The sequence below is a fragment of the Anticarsia gemmatalis genome, chromosome 21 (genome assembly GCF_050436995.1).
Source record: "Anticarsia gemmatalis isolate Benzon Research Colony breed Stoneville strain chromosome 21, ilAntGemm2 primary, whole genome shotgun sequence".
Lineage (NCBI taxonomy): Eukaryota > Metazoa > Arthropoda > Insecta > Lepidoptera > Erebidae > Anticarsia > Anticarsia gemmatalis.
Window position 1 is genome coordinate 7,718,866 of NC_134765.1, and position 21,277 is coordinate 7,740,142.

Sequence of the window (21,277 nt, forward strand, 5' to 3'; positions counted from 1 at the left end):
TAGGTGCCACAAATATTTATTTTGCATACATATTTGCTAGAAAACAGATAAGCAGTTTAAGTTCGGATTAGTAAGTCTATGTCACTTGTAATTTAGTTAATTATTTAGAAAGTGATTAGGTATTTACAAAAGCATTTTCATGAAGTATAAACATTCAGATTAAAAACAAATAATTGTAATATATGTTTGTCCTTGGTAGAAGGGAAACGAACCCGGCGCTTCACACGTATCTTTCAATGTTATAATTGTAAAGTAGATATCTAATTAAATATAACTTGATGCTAGCGATTGAAAACAGGAAAATTATTACAACCACCTATTTCACTATTTTAATAATATGGTTAGAATTGACATTAACTACGGTTCAAAGTTCTATGCGCAAAAACGTCTTATTCTATATTATGTAAATTTTACTGAATTGTGATTTGAGCAGTGTAAGTTTTTTTTAAAGACAATTCACCTATTAAGAATTGGTCTAGCGTCACGGGGACTTGTACAAACATGCAAACAACGGACGGAACGAAGTACAACCAGATCCGAAAGAAACTATTGTGGATCGAACAAATAATTGTTGCGCATGGGAATTGAACTCACGACCTACCGGAACAACGTATTCGGAAGATCATCGGCAGTTGCGCGTACGCATAGATAAGATGTGGTTTGAACTTATAGTCCAACATCTTAGAAGAGAGCCTTAAAGGCAAGGTTTGAAGGTAGCAGCAGAATCCAAATTCAAATTCGCAGGCAGCCGACGGTGGCCTGTCTGATATAGTTATTTAATGTAAGAAATACAAAAAAAAACTGAATTATCTATACTATACTAATATTATAAAGCTGAAGAGTTTGTTTGTTTGTTTGTTTGAACGTGCTTATCTCAGGAACTACTGGTCTGATTTGAAAAAATCTTTCAGTGTTAGATAGCCCATTTATCGAGGAAGTCTATAGTATATCATCACGCTACGACCAATATGAGCAGAGTACCAGTAAAAAATGTTACAACAACGGGGAAAATTATGACCCATTCTCTCTTATGTGACGCAAGCGAAGTTGCGCGGGTCGGCTATAATCTATTTAAATCGTGCACGCTAAGGCTCTCTACTAAGTTGTCAGACTATAGAAGTAAATTCGCTGTATCATACATTTCTTGCGTTTTTTTTAGTTGTATTTACGCCTTTATATATATAGGATGATTTGTTTTGTTTATCATTCCTCTTCGATCTGTTCCAAGTGCTTGTTCAAGAGGCTTTGATAATGTTAACTATTAATAAGATATTATTCTATTGAGTGTTGATGTGGAGAACTTTGTTGATAGTTTCTTAGTTGAGTGTCGGTTTATTTAATTTAATTGCGTCTCATTTATTAGATTTAAAAGGTAAAATATATATTAGCAATTCCTTAATTAATTAGTTTTTAGCCTTTTATTAAATAATTGAGAAATATGGATACTTGTATATTTAAAAGTTTAAATTGAGATTATGTTTAGTGTAAATTAAAGAGGAAAATATTTCAGATTCATTTTTTTACAGATATGATGGTAGAATATCAAAAAATTAGGTACATTTATTGAAATTTTAATTCATATCTAAAAAAAACTTTTTATTTAGTCTACATAGTTTTAGAACTTCAAATTCATGTCTATTGATTTAATTTTGGGACTATTCTCACTTTATCTTATTTTGTATCGATCAATAAATTTTAAGCTAGCATTAATTTTCTTTTTCTTTTATTTTAAGCGGTGTGCATAATGTGGGCAATGAAGTTGTGTTTGTCCATCCTGGCTGTGATATCATGTTGTGAAGCCTCTAAGATCCTGGTAGTGTTTCCTTTGCCAGGGAAGAGCCATGCCATCCTGGGAGATGGAATCGTTAGGCATTTACTTAATGCTGGCCATGAGGTACGTGCTTTTATTTTTTATTGTATTAAGTTTGAATTAGGGAAAGCGTCTATGATGTATGGGTTTAGAAGGTTACGCTTTGACCATTATATTATGTGCCTTTTCGGATTTTATTGAGTAAAATGATAATTATGTTTTAAATAATCTATACTAATATTATAAAGCTGAAGAGTTTGTTTGTTTGATTGTTTGTTTGTTTGAACGCGCTAATCTCGGGAACTACTGGTCCGATTTGAAAAATTCTTTCAGTGTTAGATAGCCCATTTATCGAGGAAGGCTATAGGCTATATAACATCACGCTACGGTTATTAGGAGCGGAGAAGCAACGAAAAATGTTACAAAATGGGGAACATTTTGACCCATTCTCTTAGGTGACGCAAGCGAAGTTGCGCGGGTCAGCTAGTTATATACAAAATGATATGTATGTTATCCTTATGGGTAAGTCGTAACAAATACTTTACATATTAATACACTAGACTATAATTATGAAAGTAATAATGGAGTAATATTGCATGTCTGGCAACGGCCAAATATGTGATACATAGTTATTCTTTAAGTTCTTTGAACCATATAATTTGTAAACAATTGCGAATATGAATTTGATCACTTCCATGCTTAGTAACCATTCGGGTCGAGGGTTCGATTTTTGATGATATGATCCACTATCTTATAATAAACATTTTGTTGTTATTTGTTCGTTCTAAATGCGGAAGTTATGAGAAAAACATCAATTTGGTATCAAAGTAGTTTTGTGCCATTAACTTTGACTTTGCTTATTAAATACTGACGTTTACATGAAGTATATTTTTTTGTTATGCAGGTAAGTACGGTTATTTTCCATAATAATAATAATGTAAAATCGTATTTTTTACGTTAGTAGTATTTTTACAAACCTAACTACCTGTAGTGCAGTTAGACTGCCATTTAATTACAGTTGAATTTTGTATTTAAAACAAGAAGTGACAAGTAAACTTTGAAAAGTTTCTTATAAATGTGTTTGGTGTGTTGCTTCGGCTCTTAATAAAATGATTCCTTTACTCAATAATTATTTTCTAAATATTTCTCAATTTGGAGAATCTGTATAAACTCTGTCACGTATTAAAGTTAAAGCCTTAGTTTTAGTTTTGGGTCTAATAGGTCGCTTAGTTTCAGACTAGACCTTTGGCCTGAAACATGTGGCGCTAAGTATTTCAACGTTTTAGATTATTGAAAGGTTCTCTCCAGTGTAAAGCTGATCACGAACTACTGGATCTATAAAAAATATTTGTTTGAAAACTTTTGTTTTGCTTCTGTGATCCGAGTGATTGTATATGAGACTGCTTATTACGAGGAGACGTATACGATTGTCTAGTCAGGCTAAGTGGCTTAGTACTATTTTACCTGAGGGTATGTACATGATTTGCATTATACGTAGATTTTGAAAAGGTTTTTATTTACTGAACGTCCTAATTATAAAAGCATTTGCCAAGGCCGGAACCATTTGTAACATCGTCATAACGCGAGTGTATTTCAAAAATTTTACCCTTTATTTTGTTTTTTTATTTCAGGTGACATACATTTCACCGTTTCCTTACAAACCTGAATCTCCTAAACTTCACTGGGTCGATATTAGTGACAACTTCAAGGCGATGCCTGGTAAGAATACTACATAAGAACGCTATCTATATTTAATATAGATAAATGCATGTGAAATGCATTTATTATTATCTAATATTAAATTTGAGAAGAACTGGTCGGATCTTGCAGGAAGTAGAAGGATTTGTAACTGAAGGGGGAGTTCTTTGCCCAGCAGTGGGACACTCAATCAGACTTAGAGACAAAAATGGATTACTTGAAGTTTTGACTATTCACAAATTTTGTATGAAAAAGTCATATATGCGCCTATAGCGGATATTTGCAAAAAATATTTTACAAGTAATTTTATATGTCAAACGTTCACCAGTCGATTGTCTACAGGCTGTAAAAAAAAATGCGGCCGTGACCGCAAGCTAACTATAGAGTCGTGTGCGTATGTAATACGTAGATCTTGTAAAATCTTGTACCGTATTATATAACAATAACATGTCTATTTATTTTTGTATTGTAACGATTCGTTAGCATAAATCATAAGTCATTATTAAGCATTATAATTTTATTCTAAACACAGTAATTATCGGCAATCATTGTTGAACTTTGTTTATACATAATCATTTATCTTAGTTAGTAACGACTGCATACGAATCATTGGATGAATATTTTTTTGAGTCCGTAAAATGAATAAATATAAATACTTGTTAACGAATCTTTGGGCTTTGTATCTTCATAATGAAACAGACTAATACCACTTTCGGATGTCGACCACTGGGCAGCTATGTTTTGTTTATTTATTAAAACACATACACCCTATCACGACAGGTATGAAAAAACTAAAACTACTTTTTTAAGATTTTTTAAATGATTTTAGTCGCTAGTATCAACTTCAAAAAAATATGATTGGAACGGATTGAGATAAAGAAAATAATCAGTTGACTATAACTTGACCAATTTTTCAGAGGAGATGATGAATATTAATGCTATAATGGAGAAGAAGGTTGATTTCGGCGATCACATGGCTTTGTTCCATGTTATGACAAACATCGGAAGAGCGACAGTTGAAAATCCAAATGTTCAGAAATTAATGAACGATCCCAAACAAGAGTTTGACTTGGTGATCGTTGAGTGGTTGTTCTCTGAAGTTACTATTGGGTAAGTTGATAAAGACACTGCTATAGATGATTCTGAATTTCATGTAATAAAACCTATTACAGATTTAAATAGCTTCCTCCGTGGCGCAATTTAAGTCGCCACGCCGATACCGTTGCGTCGAGAGGTCGTGGGTTCGATTCTCACACGGAACAATTATTAGTGGGATCCGCAAATAGTTGTTTCGGGTCTGGTTGTACTTCGTGTCCGTTGTTTGTATGTTTGTAAAAGTCCTTGCGACTCATGAGCAATTCTTAGCGCGGGAGTTGTCTCTAAAAAAAGAAAAATAAAATATTACAGATTTAAATTGTAATAGTTTTATTGATGTATTTGAGAGTCGGTGTTGTTGTCCCTTTATCTGTCATGATCTAAATCATCTGCAACAGACGGATACAGGCCAATGGTAACGAGATGTTGTCTATTTCCACAGTGACTAATTTACTTGTTCTGATGGTCAAAAACACTCATTATCATCACAATAATTATTGACAAATATTTTTCTTTAAAATCTGAATACAAACAATTTGCTTTCGTAGTTCAATATTTGGATGCCTTTTTTTTAGATTTGCCGCAGTATTCAACTGTCCCTACATCTGGTCCTCAAGCTTGGACGTCCACTGGCACGTCTTGCACTTGATCGACCAACCTTTAAACCCTGCGTATAGTTCCGACGCCATTTCAACCAACTTGCCCCCTTTCAATTTCTGGCAGCGTGTCTCCGAATTGTATACTCAATTGAAAGTGCAGTATTATAGATACATGTAAGTTTTCAATAAGAATATTTAGTTTTTTGGATAATGTGTTGAACTACTGGCTATACTTTAAAGTATGGCTTTTAAATTGTATAGTCTATAGAATTGAATTTTTATTTATTATTTTGTACAATTGTAAATTTTTGCATGTAATTGAGTTTTAGTGCTATCGTCTTTTTAATTAAAAAGCTTGCCCAAGTCACCTTTGACATTGAAAAGTGATAGTGCTAGCGTAATTTTTAGGTTAGTAATTTTAAAAACAAACATCATTTAATAAAAAAGCTTCTAATAAATCCAGGTACACAAACGCGATCGAGGGTCAAATTTACCAAGAGCTCTTTGGCCCTTACATTGTGAAGCGTGGAAGAACTCCTCCCCCCTACGATGTCCTTCACTACAATGGGTCACTCATATTGGGCAACTCTCACGTGTCTCTGGGTCAACCAGCTCCTATTCCACAGAATTACATACCCATTTGTGGATATCATATTGATGACGAAGTAAAACCTCTGCCTCAAGTAAGTTAATCTTTATTTATATTAAATAGCTATTACCCGCGATTTCGTCCGCCACCTGATTTTTTCCATGGGAATGCGTCATTTTCCCGGAGTAAAAAGTAGCCTATGTCATTTCTCGGGTATCAAAATATCTCCATACCAAATTTCATGGAAATTGGTTCAGTAGTTTAGGCGTGATTGAGTAACAGACAGACAGAGTTACTTTCGCATTTATAATATTAGTATGGAGTATGGATGTGATTTTGTGAAACTGATTCCTTGGTATTTGAATACTAATAAAATAATGGTGACCTCACCCCGTTTGATGCTAAAATAATTATTTGTATAACAACTCATGTCTGACGTTTAGCATAGGCATAACAGACTACCATACAAATGTATTGAACCGTTTTGACGTGTTCAATTTATTTATAACTTAAATTATTCATACACTTATGTAAGTAAGAATGAACTTTTACGAATTCCAATACTTAAATTATATATTTTTAGGACTTGAAGAAACTTTTGGATAACGCTAAAAATGGCGTCATTTACTTCAGTATGGGTTCGAATTTAAAGAGCAAAGACATTCCAATGCAGATTAAGACAAGCCTTCTTAAAATGTTTGGAGAATTGAAGTACACTGTATTGTGGAAGTTCGAGGAAGATTTACCAAATAGACCTACGAATGTTCACATCTTGAAGTGGGCACCGCAACAGGGCATTTTGTGTAAGTACTCGTACTCAATGCAACAAATGATTTTGAAAAAGTACTCCAATATGATAAAGATTCTATCCTTCAGTAAAATACATTGGATATCTTGCTTAAAAATCCTGCACAGTAAAATTTCGTAATGCATAAAACAAATCGTTTAAATGTAAATGGATACATTTATCAAACGCTGAAAGTCTCTTGGTAAGTCGATCTTAAAAAAAACTAAGCATATAAAGTCTTATATTTTGTTGTTTTTTTTCTAGCTCACCCAAACACTATTCTTTTCATCACACACGGTGGTCTTCTGTCAACGACTGAAACTATACATTTCGGTAAACCTATCATCGGAATCCCCGCCTTTGGAGATCAGTTCATCAATGTCGTGAGAGCTGTACAAAAAGGTTTTGCGTTACAAGTGGACCTTTCTTACACTATGGCCGATGATCTGAAGATAGCTATCAATAAGATGACTACTAATCCAAAGTAGGTATTAATTTGTGTTAGATATAATATCGCTAATAGCAAGTGCGTACGTTGCCACCTACTTTTCAAAACTTGTGAAATCTAGGTGAGGATCAATACTGTCCCTTGAATCACACCGAAATATATAGCAATGGTATGTATACAGTTTACTCAAACACAACTAAGTTCAAAGTCGCTGCCTTCATCTAAACATGTTATCATAATATTGGCAAAATAATTTAATTATCTACTAGACGGCCTCTATGGTGCTGTGGTTAAGGTGGTCGCAACGCCACTAATAGTACGACGGTAGGTGGTGCGTTTGATTCCCACACTATAAAATTATTTGTATAATCCATAATTAGTTATTTCGGGTCTGGATATAACAGTTCCCGCGACACAAGGTCGAATCTTAGTGCGGGAGTTTTTTTAAATCTAAAATAATATCTTCTGCAGGTATGCAGAGAAAGCCAAGGAGTTATCATTCATCTACCACGACCGTCCAGAAAAACCGGGCAAACTGCTGGCTCACTACGTGAAGCATGTTATTGAAACAAAAGGAGCGCCGCATCTTCGTTCACCAGCGCTCCATGTGCCATTCTATCAAAAGCTTTACTTAGATCTACTTGCTGTTGTTTTAGTATGTTTATTTGTATTGGTAAGATTGTTGAAGCTTGTATATTGTGCATTTTGTTCTTCAAAGAATGTACAGGATAAGAAGAAAACTAATTAAGGTAAATAATTAAATATTGTTGTTAATTTTTATACCCTTTTGTTATTATTTTTCTACAGTTGCTTTAGTACAAAGTAATAAACCTAAATTCATTTAAGTATTTCTAACTCCTTCATGTAATAGCGTAAAATAAATATACGCAAAACGGATAACAAAGTCTATGTTTCGAAAAGAATATCAGAGATTTAAAAAAATCAGTAAATGTTGGAAAAAAAATTAATGCCGTGTTGTATTGTGGAGATTATGTAATAGTTCAAAGTAACATAAGTTAATCATTGTGTTATGTTTACTGTTCTATGCTAAGGTCACATAGTGTCGGTAGATTTTTTATCAAATAGTAAAACAAAATTGTATGTAAACATATTTTATCTCCAGTTAGAATATTTACTTCTTGTTTTGAAACAGTAATTATGAGTAATGATCCAACACGTTTACCTTTTTATATAGGTTTTATTGTTTGATAGCTATATATTATCAAAAAAGGTCCCGTGAAACGAGCCGTCGTGGTCGTTTGTATGTTAATAATAAAGTCAAAAGCTACTGAATAAATTTTCATGGTGATGGTTTTCACCAACAGTTTCTTGAGGTCAGTTACAGTATATTATTCATTAAGATTTAAGTGTTCTATGATTGTTAATGATGTCAAAAAGCAGTACAATGTGGTTAGTGGACCGATTTCTAACTATTATTATTTATAACAAGCGAGTCAGCGTCACAAGCGAGCTTCTAAAAAATATTTTCTTTGACTAATGGCTGAGTGCTGACACTTGCAAGTCAATAGAGTACTATTTCATACATCAATTTACTATAAAACATAGAGAGAAGCTTGATTCTCTACCGCTATCAACTTTCGACAACCTAACTATCGAAAAATTTTGTATGAAAATCTGAGCAGCGCCTCTCACGGGCGTTGAAGGAACTATTTTGGCAGTACATTTTAACTGTCATAGTTTCGATATTCGACAGTACCGACTGTAGAGAATCGCGCTACTGGTTGTATTGTGTTGTGTACTGTACTGTTGTGTTGTGATGGACCACAAGTCCATCACAACACAACAGTGGTTGCTTAATGGTTAAATAAATAAATGAATTTCACCCATTACTGTCCCATTGCTGGGCAAGGATCTCCTCCCGTAAAGGCTTTGGGTTAGGCCTTGAGTCCACCACGCTGGCCAAGTGCGGGTTGGGGACTTTGCATGCCCTCAATAAACGTATTAAACAAATTTTAGGCATGCAAGGTTTCCTCACGATGTTTTCCTTCACCGTTGGAGCATATGATAATTATTTCTAATACACACATAACTTCGAAAAGTCGTTGGTGTGTTGCCTCGGGTTCGAACCTGCGACCACTTGCGTGGGAGGTGTCCACTTATACCACTCGGCTATCACTGCTACTGCTTAATGGTTATCTAGTGATAATAATAAGATCGTTCTACTTCCACTTCAGCCTAATCATTTACGTTGATTCTGGCTATCAATACTTATTTTCAATAATTTATTGATAGATAAGTATTTTATTGATAATGATGTCTGTCTACGTGCTTAGACTTATTGTGCAAAGGACCGTAGTCAATGCCATATTGAATGGTATTGATAATACTAAGTGGTACTTGGTTAGAAGTATATTGATAATATTAAGCTTGAATGACTTCCTAGCTGTTTGAAAAAGTTGTATGGAGTTTATTAAGTGTCCAGTTTGCGTAATTAGTCTGAACATTTTTGGTTCTATTGCACTTGAAAAAATGTCATGATAAAAATATTAACGATATTTTAATCGTGACATATCGTTTCAAGTGCAATTTGTGCAATCTTTGAAAGTGCATATTGCTAGCACGTATTAATTTGTGGCTCATTTGAAATTTGCCGGGTTCGCGCTCGCGAGGCAGCTCGGTCTCTTTTCTTTCAGACCGAAATGAGAGGGACCAAGATACTGACTCGCGGGGCTGCGCTCAGTCTGAACCCGGCTATTAAAGACATACATACAGCTTATGGAAAAATATTAGAGGAGCGATTTGACTTATACTAGTATTGAATATCGGGTAGTTATCATGATGTACAAAAAAACTGAAGCAACCCTTTCGTGTAAGTACTCCGATTGAATTAATTTTTCAAGTAGGTTTAGGTATATACCACGTTATAAAATTAAAAATAACACCCCTATTAACGAGAATTTGACATTAAAAAAGTTCCCTACAATTAGTTCCTGCAACACCCGGTAGGGGCGCTGATAGCTCGGTTGTTGTGAGGCAACAGAAGTAGGGGTCAAAGCATAATAATAACACTATAACAGATAGTATGATGATATTAGTATAAGGTATACGGCAAGTGAAGGGCTGCAAGCAGTAGGCAGAGCAAGGTGAATTAGCAAGTTTGTTCTTTACTAATATCACTTAGGTCTAGTTCGTTCATATTTTTGCAAGAACGACTGATTACGGTCTGACTCATTCACAAAACATTTTAATTAAGCCAAATCTGGGCAACAACTTTTGGTAATCTTAAATATTTTGCTATCTTATCGTATAAGATTTTTATGCTAAATGCAACTGATAACATTGTATCTAGAAGCTGATTGATCTGCTTTATATTATAACTACGTAATTAGATTGTTTTTGTTGTCATGCATAGTGATAATACTATCATCTATACTAATATTATAAAGCTAAAGAATTTGTTTGTTTGTTTGTTTGAACGCGCAACTCTCAGAAACTACTAGTCCGATTCGAAAAATTCTTTCAGTGTTAGATAGCCCATTTATCGAGGAAGGCTATAGGCTATATATCATCACGCTACGACTAATGGGAGCAAAGTACCAATGAAAAATGTTACAAAAATGGACAATTATGACTCTCTTATGTGACGCAAGTGAAGCTGCGCGGGTCAGTTAGTTATCTATATGGGCATGAGTATGACACGAGAGTATGTAGTGATTGACGGTAGACAAAAAAAACAATAGGAATTACTAGTAGTAGGAAGTACAAAGTCAGTTGAATGGCGTCATCAGGCAACGTTTAACGGTATTGTAGTGACTGTACAACCACTGTCAAAAAAGTCCTATACGAACGTTGATTTTCAGATTAGCCCTCTGTTACTTCAACTTTTACTTACATCCATACTAATATTATAAATCCGAAAGTAACTCTGTCTGTCTGTCTGTCTGTCTGTCTGTCTGTCTGCTACTCAATCACGCCTAAACTACTGAACCAATTTGCATGAAATTTGGTATGGAGATATTTTGATACCCGAGAAAGGACATAGGCTACTTTTTACCCCGGGAAAATAACGCATTTCCCGGGAAAATTCAGGTGGCGAACGAAGTCGCGAATAATGAATATTATAATGACATTGAATTAACAAAATTCCGTTGTCATGGCAACTGTTTTATGGCGGATATGCCTTAGCACGTGAGATATAATTGATATAAATAATTTTGAGTATAAATTTTTTATAACAACCTCATGTCCTCTGTACATTATAGATATTAAAGAAAAACTAAGATGGGGAATCTTCATACAACCAATACAAGCCAAAAATATGATTTATTTTTTTGTCTGTCTGTCTGTCTGTCTGTTTGTTGTTTGCTTTCACGCAAAAGCAACTGGACGGATTTTGATGAAATTGAATTTGTTATATAGCTATTAGTCCTCGCTAACATATAGGCTATTTTCTTTGGAAATTCGCTCTTTAAGAGGGGTAGAAAGAGAGGAGTTTGTATGAAACTTCGTCAGTTTTGGAGCTAATTCGTTTAAAATTAATATTTGGCTATATGGTTAGAAATTAAGAATGACGCTATAAGGATTTTTGGAAATTCTGCCTTAACGGGGGTAAAAAAAAGGGGGGGGGGGTAAGTTTTTATGAAACTCCATCGGTTTTGAAGCTAAATCTATAAAAAATTTAGTTGTCTAGCAAGCAAGTAGTCATGATCTCCTGGTAACTGTGAAAAGGTTTATAGAGAGTTAAAAAAGCGTGAACGAAGCTACGCGGGTCAGCTCGTTTTATATATAACATCGTTTCTTTGTAAAGCACCAGCTTGCAGGTTGTATACTTCTAGTTTTATATTCAGAGGTAATAAAGAGATACGTCACATCGCGTTTTGCCAGTAACAATGTTAGTCCCGTGTAATAGGAATAAGCATTCCTTCCCAACCCGGGAATCGAACTTTATAATTAACACTAACTCTCAGTCTACAGCGGCAGACAAGAATACTTTAACTTTAACTATTACAATAAAACGAAGAATACTGTCAAATTTTTAATCCATATATTTTTATTTTAAACTATTTAACAATCACTGAGTTTTGCTCTTCTTAGGAGTGCTAGTCAGACTTTTTCTAACAAATTTAACAAACTTACACACTACAACTATTACTAATGCAAATAAAGCCAATACATCTAAATGAAGTCGCTGGAACGTATTAACGGAAAGAGCAGGAGAGCGTAAATGTGGAGCGCCTCTCGTCTTGACCACGTACTCAACCCAATGAGAAATCGCTTTACCAGGCTTCATTGGACGGTCGTGGTATATTTCTGAGAGTTCTTTGGCTCTAATTCTGTAGCTGTAATGAAAAATACGCCATTAGATGACTAAAATATGTTTAGTAGACTGCAACTCTTTTACTAGCTCCTACTAGCTTAGCTAGAAAAGGCTTCTAAAAGCTTTATACGGTTCTTAAGAGACTACAAGAAAACAAAAGTGCCCTAAAAAACCTTTGGCACCAAGGTTAACACCACCAATTTTTTGGCACCAACAATCTACGAATTAATTGATGAATTCAGGCATATAAAACTCCACACGTTTAGTATTATAAATGCCAACCATTTTTGGCTGCTTCACAACAAGAAGTTAACTCTAAATCAAGCATAGGCATAACTGTTACATCCAAAAACTATCCGTTAAATGGCTGAAATGGGGCATAAGAGTTTGTGTGCGTTCGGAGCCACGTGGCTCAACTACTTAATAGAAGGTATTAAAGTCTAATTTAAAAAATACTTACGAATCATCAGTGAGCACTTTCCTGATGGCCACTTCCATGTCAATGGCCATGTCTTCAGCCAAAGAAACCTTTATTCCAGCACCTTTACGTTCGACTGCGGCCATATTGATGTACTGGTCTGCGAAGAGCGGGATTCCTACCAGTGGCACTCCGTAGTGCATTGCTTCGATAAGTGAGAGTTGACCGCCGTGGGTTATGAAGAGTTTAAGGTTTGGATGAGCTGGAATAAAAAAATATGTGGTTTATTAAAGAGGACATTGGAGATATATGTACATTTTAAATATTTACAGTCCGATAAAAAAAATCAGAACCAAAAGATCAGTTATGTTTCAGTGGTTCAGAAAGTGGGAATAACACTCAAGGAAATATGGTTAACTAATTGTATTAAATTGTACCCTATGAGGATTTAAAAGTCCAGCTATTTTTTTATTTTACTGATGGATAAATATACCAAAAGATATTTTATTGGGTACTGCATTTGTTTTATATTTCAAAGATTACTTACCCAACACACTTTGTTGTGGTGCCCATTTGACAAAATGAATGTTAGCAGGTGCCTCCATTTCAGAGTCGAATTTCCATATGATAGTTTCCTTGAATTTGCTAAGCATGTTAATGAAGGAAGCCTTCATTTCATCAGTCATGCCGTCACTGCTCATGAACGAGCCCAAACTGAAGTATATCACTCCGTCTTTAGCTTCATCCATTATGGTTTGAAGATCCTGAAGGAACAATTTATGATTTCATTAGCATATTTTTATGATTTCACCTTAAGAATTTACCTTATAAAGGAAATAAAGTTGCACATAGCATGTCAGTTTTAAATAAGAATTCGATCAGAGCCAATAGGCCTTTACACACACGCGCGTGAAAGCATGCGTATAAAGGGTGTGCAAGGGGTAAGAAAAGAGCGTGCGCCGCGCTCATCTGTCAAGCCCGCGAAAAAAACGTGAGCTATGAGCGCGCCGTCTTTCCCGTGCGTAATCCTGTACGCTCCTAATCACGCGCGATAGAGCGTGAGTGTAAAGGCACCTTATGTTTATCAATAAAAGTTCGTGCCGTGATGTTCTAAAGTCGGTACTTTCGAGTATCCAGAATTTGACATTTCAAAATGCACCGTAGAACATTTTTCGGAAGCTAGCCGATTGGTGGTAGTCGTTAGCTGTAGACAATTCCAACAATGGTCAGATTATATTGCCCATGAGTATATACGATTTCTCGTGTTGCTTTGCCAACAGTTTTGCGAAGAAAATACCCTACAGGCAAATATTGGACCCAACATCTGTAAATTACCATATTTTGAGCAAATAAACAAATTAATTTCATTTCAATAAGTTACCTAGTTAGTTTTAGTTTTTAAGCCTAATTATGCAATAAAACAAATCAATATAATATAATCTACCTTCGGCAGAGGCTTCGGTTTATCAGCAACATGATAACCAGCAATATTGAATGCATTCTGCGGCAACGGTATAGCGCCTCCTAATGACGGATGTGAATTGATGAACATAAATGAACCGTTGTACGCTGCTTCACTGTACGAAGGTAATGTCACTCCTTTCTTAGCCGCAATCTCCGGGTATACACTGTTGTACGTCCACCATTCCATTGGGACTAGGCCGAAACTGAAAATAATATAAACGATATTTTTTTTTTGTTGATTTTGCGCCAATCTTGAACCTAAAGTGCAGTCAGCAGAAGTCATTGAACTTTCTTACTTAAAGTCAGTATCTACCGACTATGATTATATTATCAGTATAAAAGCCGTTAAGCTACTGGATAAAGAATACTTGAAATGTTGTCTTTATTAATATGACAACCACAGAATGATACACACAACAACAATATAATGAATCTTCTTTTGCAGAATGTTTAGATACCAGCTAGATACTCGCTGTATTTAACCCAGACTGGCCATTATCACATTTTTACCTCTGGGAATGTACATTCATCTATACTAATATTATAAAGCTGAAGAGTTTGTTTGTTTGTTTGAACGCGCTAATCTCAGGAACTACGCGTCCGATTTGAAAAATTCTTTCAGTGTTAGATGGTCCATCTATCGAGGAAGGCTTTAGACTATATAACTTCACGCTACGGCCATTAGGAGCAGAATAGCAACGAATAATGTTACAAAAACGGGGAAAATTCTCTCTTATGTGACGCAAGCGAAGTTGCGAGGGTCAGCTAGTACATAATATAATTCCTTTTCCGTGGGGTTAGACTGAGACCAAAGAAAACCACTTGGTACGATCCATACTAACTTCCCTTGCATCATTCACATCCACACATCCAACTATTCAGTGACTTTTATTCTTTCCTACACTAACATTTATAAATGCCGTGTGACTTACTTAATCTTAGTAAACTTCGTCACAGTCCTCCACATCTGGTCAACTCTCTGCCAGAAGTCTAACGGGGCGCCATATGTAGCGAACACATCGACATTGTACGCAGGGTTGGGTATGCTATCAATAAGTCTCAGCGCTTGCCAGTGAGGTTCTGTTGAACAGAACCAGATCAAAGGAACTCCCATGAGAGCAGGGATTCTGGAAACATAAAAATTACATTATTTAATTACAGTAGTTTGATTGAAACTAGCAATAGTGTATGCATTTTATTATTGTAATAAATTAGAGGCATTTTAGACTAACGTTACGAGAGATTTAAAGCACCACAAAGGCAGGGTGTTCTAACCCCAATTTTTATTATCCTGGTGGCAATCGGCCATTTTGTACACAAAGAATTTAAAAAATAATGAATGGAATTTTAGAAATAATGAATAGTTAATGTTAACTATCTGTATGTTGGAGCCGCGGAGGGTACACCTTACATGCAAAATAAATAAATAGGCTGTTATAGTTACTTACCCAGTAAGCAGTTCAGAGAAGAAATATTCTAAAATAACTACATCAAATTTCTCCTCGTTTATGAGTTTTAGCGTAGCAGGGTCCTCTAAAATCTTTTTGTGCATTAAAAACGCAAAGAAAGGGAACATGAAACTGTCTCCGAAATTCCCTTGACCGATCATATTTTTCATTGTCATAATGTCATCTGAAAAAAATATTACATTATTATTATTTATTAGATACGGCCCGGGAGCTTATGTATCTCAGTTGACAACAATTTGAATCACATTGTTGTACATTGTTTTCTCTCTTAGATTATAGTGGTTAACACATCGCATCAAAGCAGCAATGTAATGAATATTGACTATCAATTTGACTTGCACCAGTTGTCAACCGAGATACATCTTAGCCTACTGGTTTTACTTGTTCTGAATAAGAATAAGATTCTCAGATGGAATTTTGACATTTCTTTTGATAATTTTTTTTTAAGTATGTTTATCAGATTGGCCCTTGACTTCAACACCTGTTTGTCTGTTAATAAACCTATGAAATCAAAGGTTTGATAATGCTATTACAGAACAGTGATAAGCATCGAGGAAGTAATTAAATATAATAAAAAGATCGATGGTAAAATATGACGATAAACGATATCTACCGCGGTTTTCTTCTAAAATTACAAAATACATAAGTATAGTAATAGTCCTTGATATCATTCTGTCTTAAGATTTCATTACACAATAGCTTCCCTTTGTATATTTATATTAGCTTAGCCTTTGTTCCAAACTATGTCGGAGTCGGCTTCTAGTCTCACCGGATGCAGCTGGATACCAGTGTTTTACATGGAGCGACTGCCTATCTGACCTCCACAACCCATGCAGTTACTTGGGTATTAATTACTTCGGTAAGACTGGTTGTCAGACTTTCAAGCTTCTGGCTACTGTTAACGACTGTCAAAGATCTTCGAAAATGACAGCCGGGACCCACAATTTAACGTGCCTTCCGAAACACGGAGGAACTCGATATGTATAAGATGGTCACCCATCCACGGAACAACCTCGTCAAGCGTAGCTTAACCTCAGAGATCGATCCGTGCGGCTGTTGCAAACTAAGCCACGAGCTCTTCAATAGCTTCCCTTTGTATTGTCGTGTAAAAATGATATTGATTGGAACAAAAATATGAGCTACGGGGAGAAAGTACTCTAAATTTTGCATTATCTTTTACAAAAGCATGTTGCCTTTCAGTGAATTAAGGTATCTTCGGTATTCAAAGTAGTGTACCTCTTTAGCCCAAATCTTTCACTCGGGATAAAGTCTTAATAAATTTATGTTGTGTTAGCTAAATAAGAGAGTTGAAATTTACTTATAGGTTGTCATTACAGTCTCCACGTTTAGTAAATACTTACATGAAATAAATATTGGCAAAACATGATATTTACTGAACGTGTTCAGCCATTAATTTGTACGATACATAAATGATTGTTACGTGTTTTTAATTTGTAGCTACAGAATGTCTTTGGAAAGGTTAATTCTGCAAAATAAAGTCTATGTGTACATATATTATACATTTGAAATGCGAAAGACACGTGTTTCGCTTTCAGTGCCTCGATTCTCTACTACTATTGACTACCGACAACCGAACTGTCATTGAGAAATTTTGTTTGAAAATCTGATCAGCGCCTCTGGCGGGTGTCGTAGGAAACATTTTGGCAGTACATTCTAAATGTCAATATTTCGATAGCTAGCCGGTTGTTGGTACTCGATAGTTGTACAGAATCGAGGTACTGGACAACATTATTGAAACGGTTAATAACTAAATATATTGCTTTTTAAATTACACAATTACGCAATACGGCAATTGTAGTATAGTTATTTGGTGCTACCTACTCTTTACGAAATGTCAAAAACATATTTAAGTATAGAAATATGACATAGTGACGTCACAGTGTCTTATTTTCGTTGGTATCAATAACTACAATTTAAACATTATTGACGCAAAAAAATTGCGCAGCGCGATTTCGATGAACCTTTTAAGAATACAAGTTTAATATGTTTTCGTTAACCCAATCAACTACCCAATAGGAGCTTTGTATATCAGTTTGTTAAACAAACCTTGATTCATTTCTTCCAAAAGCTTCAAGGTCACATGAGCTACGCTAAAATCGGTCAAGTTTGGGGTTGGCTTCTCACGTGGAAACGTAGTTATGTGCGTCACCTAAAATAAGAAATAAAAGCTATAATTAAAATTACATTGGTCAACACGAATTTTGAGTCTGAGTTCTGTACCTCTGATTTTGATTACGTATACCTAACTAAATATAGAAATAATATTTTTATCTAATAAAGTTTGCTTTTGTAGCTTTAAGAACGAATTTTAAATTTTAATGGAAAAGCTCTTTTTTTACATTCAATTATAAATACATAAGAGTAAAAAAGTTATGATTTATATATTTTTATTAATTTAAATGATGAAATAAGGCATAAAGAAACACAAAATACAAGAAGGATATAATTTTTTTTTTAGAAATGAATCCTTTTGGTTTTTCTTGTGTGAAAATAGGAACTTGACTTGTCAGTAGGCTCTCTCCATATTCGTGGTACTCCAAACTTCATCTTTTTTTTCTCTCCTCAGTACCAGGCTGAAAAAAATATTAATAACATTAATTAACAAGGTACACATGTTATGTATATTTAAAAAAATATGTATATAGGCATATAAATGTTCATTAAATATAAGGAGTATTTTCTTACCTTCTAAAGTGTTTCTGCAGTTATTACACAAGAAGTGAGGTGCCCATATTTTATCCTGATTTCGTACTGACATGTTAAAGCAAGCTTCATATGCTTCACAAAATGCCTTATTTGATGATAAACAAATTTTATTGGTTTTCACTTTAATAAATTCATCACAAATGTAGCAAAAAGTATCCACGTAGTTTTTACACTTTTTCGATGCCATTTTTAGACCCCGTGACGCAAAAAAAATACGTTATTCCTTAAGAACGCGCACGCGCATACTGCCATGATACTCTGCTACCACTCACTTCACACCCCCAACCCCCTCACCCCTGGTTTTGCATCATAAATGCAACGGCTTTTCAAAAGATCTGCCATAACCCCTTATATTTAGGTTTCGTTATATATAGTACAAAAGCAAACTTAATTTATTATTAATGTTGTACCTGTTTTCCTTTTGATATATATTATCAGAAAATATTCCCTAAAACACAGGCTCAAAAAAAAAAATTTTTTTGTCGACTTGTGTTATTCGTTGAAGTTATGTGGTAATGAGATAAACCTTGTATTTATGGGATGTTTACTTTATTTCACGTACTTAACAAGATTTTTTTAGCTGGCAAAAACTGCTTAACTTTTCCGGGTGCACAAAATTTTCAATAATTTACCACTGGTACCAACATAAATAAATAAGTAAACAAGAAGTGACTTTTGTTTTCTATCTAGGCAAAGAGGTCTTCTCACAGTCAACAGTCCCATAAGTCTACCACGCTAGCATATGCGGGTCGGTGATAAAACTGTTTCTGGACTCCAAAATACTCATGAGGTTCTCCTGGCTTAATCCACCGAGGACGGGGACTCCCAAAGATCTTTCTTTCCGAGCAATCATGATCCGAGGTTCAATCGTTTAGCGTAATAAGTCTTTCAATAAAAAATCTCTTTAGCGAAGGCATATACATCCATATATAATACATTTTCTTACCTGATGACCAGCTTCTAGCAGTCGGTCAGCAACAGCATGTCCCAATATACCGTGGCTCTTCGTGATCATAGGAAAACTGATCAATATTTTAAGAGCCTCATTCGAAGCTAATAACGTTAACAACAGTAAGCCCGTTGTTATTTTGTTCGCCATCTGAAAATAAAAATATGAAGCATTGAATTGTTTGTAAACATTTATGACTCACTTTTTGTTAATTTTAGTATTGAGGCTGTTATAAAATATGACATTTATATCCGACAGCCAAGTATTCAAAACTTTGAAAACCTCGTCCCGATTTGGTGTAGATCTCAGTCAACAATATAATAATAAAAGAAAACAAAAAACGTATGTTAACAATTTTCCCTGTGCATCGAACTCACTACCCACAATTTATATGTCATGCTGTGTGTACCACTGTACCTTTAATGGGCATTCATATCAGAATTGTATATTATTGCACGTTAAAAAAATATGAAATTTGCCTCTGCTATGAAAAGAACTCTATTTTAGTCCAGGAGACGCATTTGTTTATCTTAAGTCGTCATTTTCGCGATTTTCGAAAGATTGGCATTCTGTGTGGTGCACAGGTGTCACATATGACAACATAAAACTGGCTGTCTTAGACCAAACGTGTACAACTTTTGCACACACATTAGTCAAGATTATACTAAAAAAAATACAAATAAAAAGAAGTAATTCATTCATTGCGTGATGCCATTAATAAGACACGCCTTCGAGCGTTGTTGTTAATTCAAAACATGTGGTAGACACTCGAGAACATTACACGGCGGCCTCACAAACAGGAAGCGTTCTAAACAAATATCAGTTGACTATATTTTTGGCCTGTTCACATTTGATTGACTGTCAAGGCCATCTATTTGCAATTTAAAGAGTTCATAATAACTAAACTAGCTAGCATTATGATCTGAGACTAGTAATTATTTGATATATCTGATAATATTGTATACTTTTTTTATTATTTCTAAATTCCATTTTGACGTTGAAGTAACCGAAAGAAGCTTTATTTATGTGCCTGTTTATAGCACTTTCTCAGCTAAGCCGGTTACGATGAAAGGTGTAAAAGATTTCTACACACACTCCATATCCTAAAAATTGACCAACAAGCTGGAAAAATTATTTCCACGATTATATATTGAAATAGGATATTTACTACTTTAAAAAAAATGCCACACTTATAAAGCCGGTCGCAAAAGTTATAATCGTAAATAAACAACCTAATTGCAGTAGCTGTACAAGACAAATTTACGATAATAAATTATACTCACTGTGAATGAATTCTGCAACTACAATAAATTTAGTACGTTACGATAACACTTCGATAGTACTTTTACGACCTTATCAAAATAAAAAAATACCGATTATCACACCCACACGTCCATCGCACTCCGATCATTAACAAGTTGTAAGGCCCAACGCTCTAATAAATAGCATCTAAATCTTATTATTAAAGATTATAGACAATGTAAAATGAACTCTATTACTCATTATATGTGATCAAATCTTTTGTAAAGTCATCGTGAACTTATTTAATTTGTATCTACGTCAGAAAAATATGTAGTGAAGTCATGTTTTGTTTGCATAATTTCGTATGGCCAGGAGCCAGACACGCGAGCCAAATTAATCCTTTTGGTTGATTCATAATTTATTCCACACAATTACAAATATTGTCACGTACACCCAAAGTGTTGTCTTATTATCTGTCAAAATATCATAATTGATAATGATGATCACTTGATTCTGAATCAATAAAAACATCAGTGGGGCAATAAATTGTCGTAATCATGGCTCAGCTATTGGCAAATTTCAAATGACATCTTAGCAAAAACTTTCAGTAGCGCGATTCGTTACAGTTGTACAGTAAAAAGTTTCTAAAGTTTGACATTTCAAATGTACTGCCAAAATAGTTCTTACGACGCTCGTTAGAGGCG

General features: G+C 34.7%; 2 protein-coding genes across 2 annotated transcripts; one reads left to right on the forward strand and one right to left on the reverse strand.

The window, feature by feature from the left end:
* The first annotated feature begins 1,223 nt into the window (after positions 1 to 1,223).
* Positions 1,224 to 7,806, forward strand: LOC142982167 (UDP-glucosyltransferase 2-like). Its single transcript, XM_076128547.1, has 9 exons — positions 1,224 to 1,372; positions 1,734 to 1,894; positions 3,442 to 3,529; positions 4,426 to 4,618; positions 5,179 to 5,376; positions 5,666 to 5,885; positions 6,375 to 6,594; positions 6,843 to 7,062; positions 7,498 to 7,806. Exons 2-9 carry the CDS (start codon positions 1,745 to 1,747, stop codon positions 7,772 to 7,774), a joined length of 1,566 nt encoding a protein of 521 aa, XP_075984662.1. The 5' UTR covers positions 1,224 to 1,372; positions 1,734 to 1,744; the 3' UTR covers positions 7,775 to 7,806.
* Positions 7,807 to 12,019: 4,213 nt separating this feature from the next.
* On the reverse strand, positions 12,020 to 20,752 carry LOC142982003 (UDP-glucosyltransferase 2-like). The gene is made up of 9 exons (XM_076128229.1): positions 20,615 to 20,752; positions 19,329 to 19,481; positions 17,723 to 17,825; positions 15,635 to 15,818; positions 15,119 to 15,313; positions 14,167 to 14,389; positions 13,270 to 13,486; positions 12,765 to 12,984; positions 12,020 to 12,326 (listed from the first exon to the last, which is right to left on the reverse strand). The coding sequence occupies exons 2-9, from the start codon at positions 19,479 to 19,481 to the stop codon at positions 12,059 to 12,061; spliced, it is 1,563 nt and encodes a 520-aa protein (XP_075984344.1). The 5' UTR covers positions 20,615 to 20,752; the 3' UTR covers positions 12,020 to 12,058.
* Positions 20,753 to 21,277: the final 525 nt, after the last annotated feature.

Bases quoted from the DNA above. Each gene is read 5' to 3' on its own strand.
- LOC142982003 (XM_076128229.1), bottom strand. From the start codon at position 19,481: ATGGCGAACAAAATAACAACGGGCTTACTGTTGTTAACGTTATTAGCT. The intron at 17,826-19,328 runs GTAAGAAAATGT...TTCTTATTTTAG, and splicing joins TGCTAGAAGCTGGTCATCAG to GTGACGCACATAACTACGTT. The intron at 13,487-14,166 runs GTAGATTATATT...TTGTTCCTTCAG, and splicing joins AACCGAAGCCTCTGCCGAAG to GATCTTCAAACCATAATGGA.
- LOC142982167 (XM_076128547.1), top strand. From the start codon at position 1,745: ATGTGGGCAATGAAGTTGTGTTTGTCCATCCTGGCTGTGATATCATGT. The intron at 3,530-4,425 runs GTAAGAATACTA...CCAATTTTTCAG, and splicing joins CAACTTCAAGGCGATGCCTG to AGGAGATGATGAATATTAAT. The intron at 4,619-5,178 runs GTAAGTTGATAA...CCTTTTTTTTAG, and splicing joins TTCTCTGAAGTTACTATTGG to ATTTGCCGCAGTATTCAACT.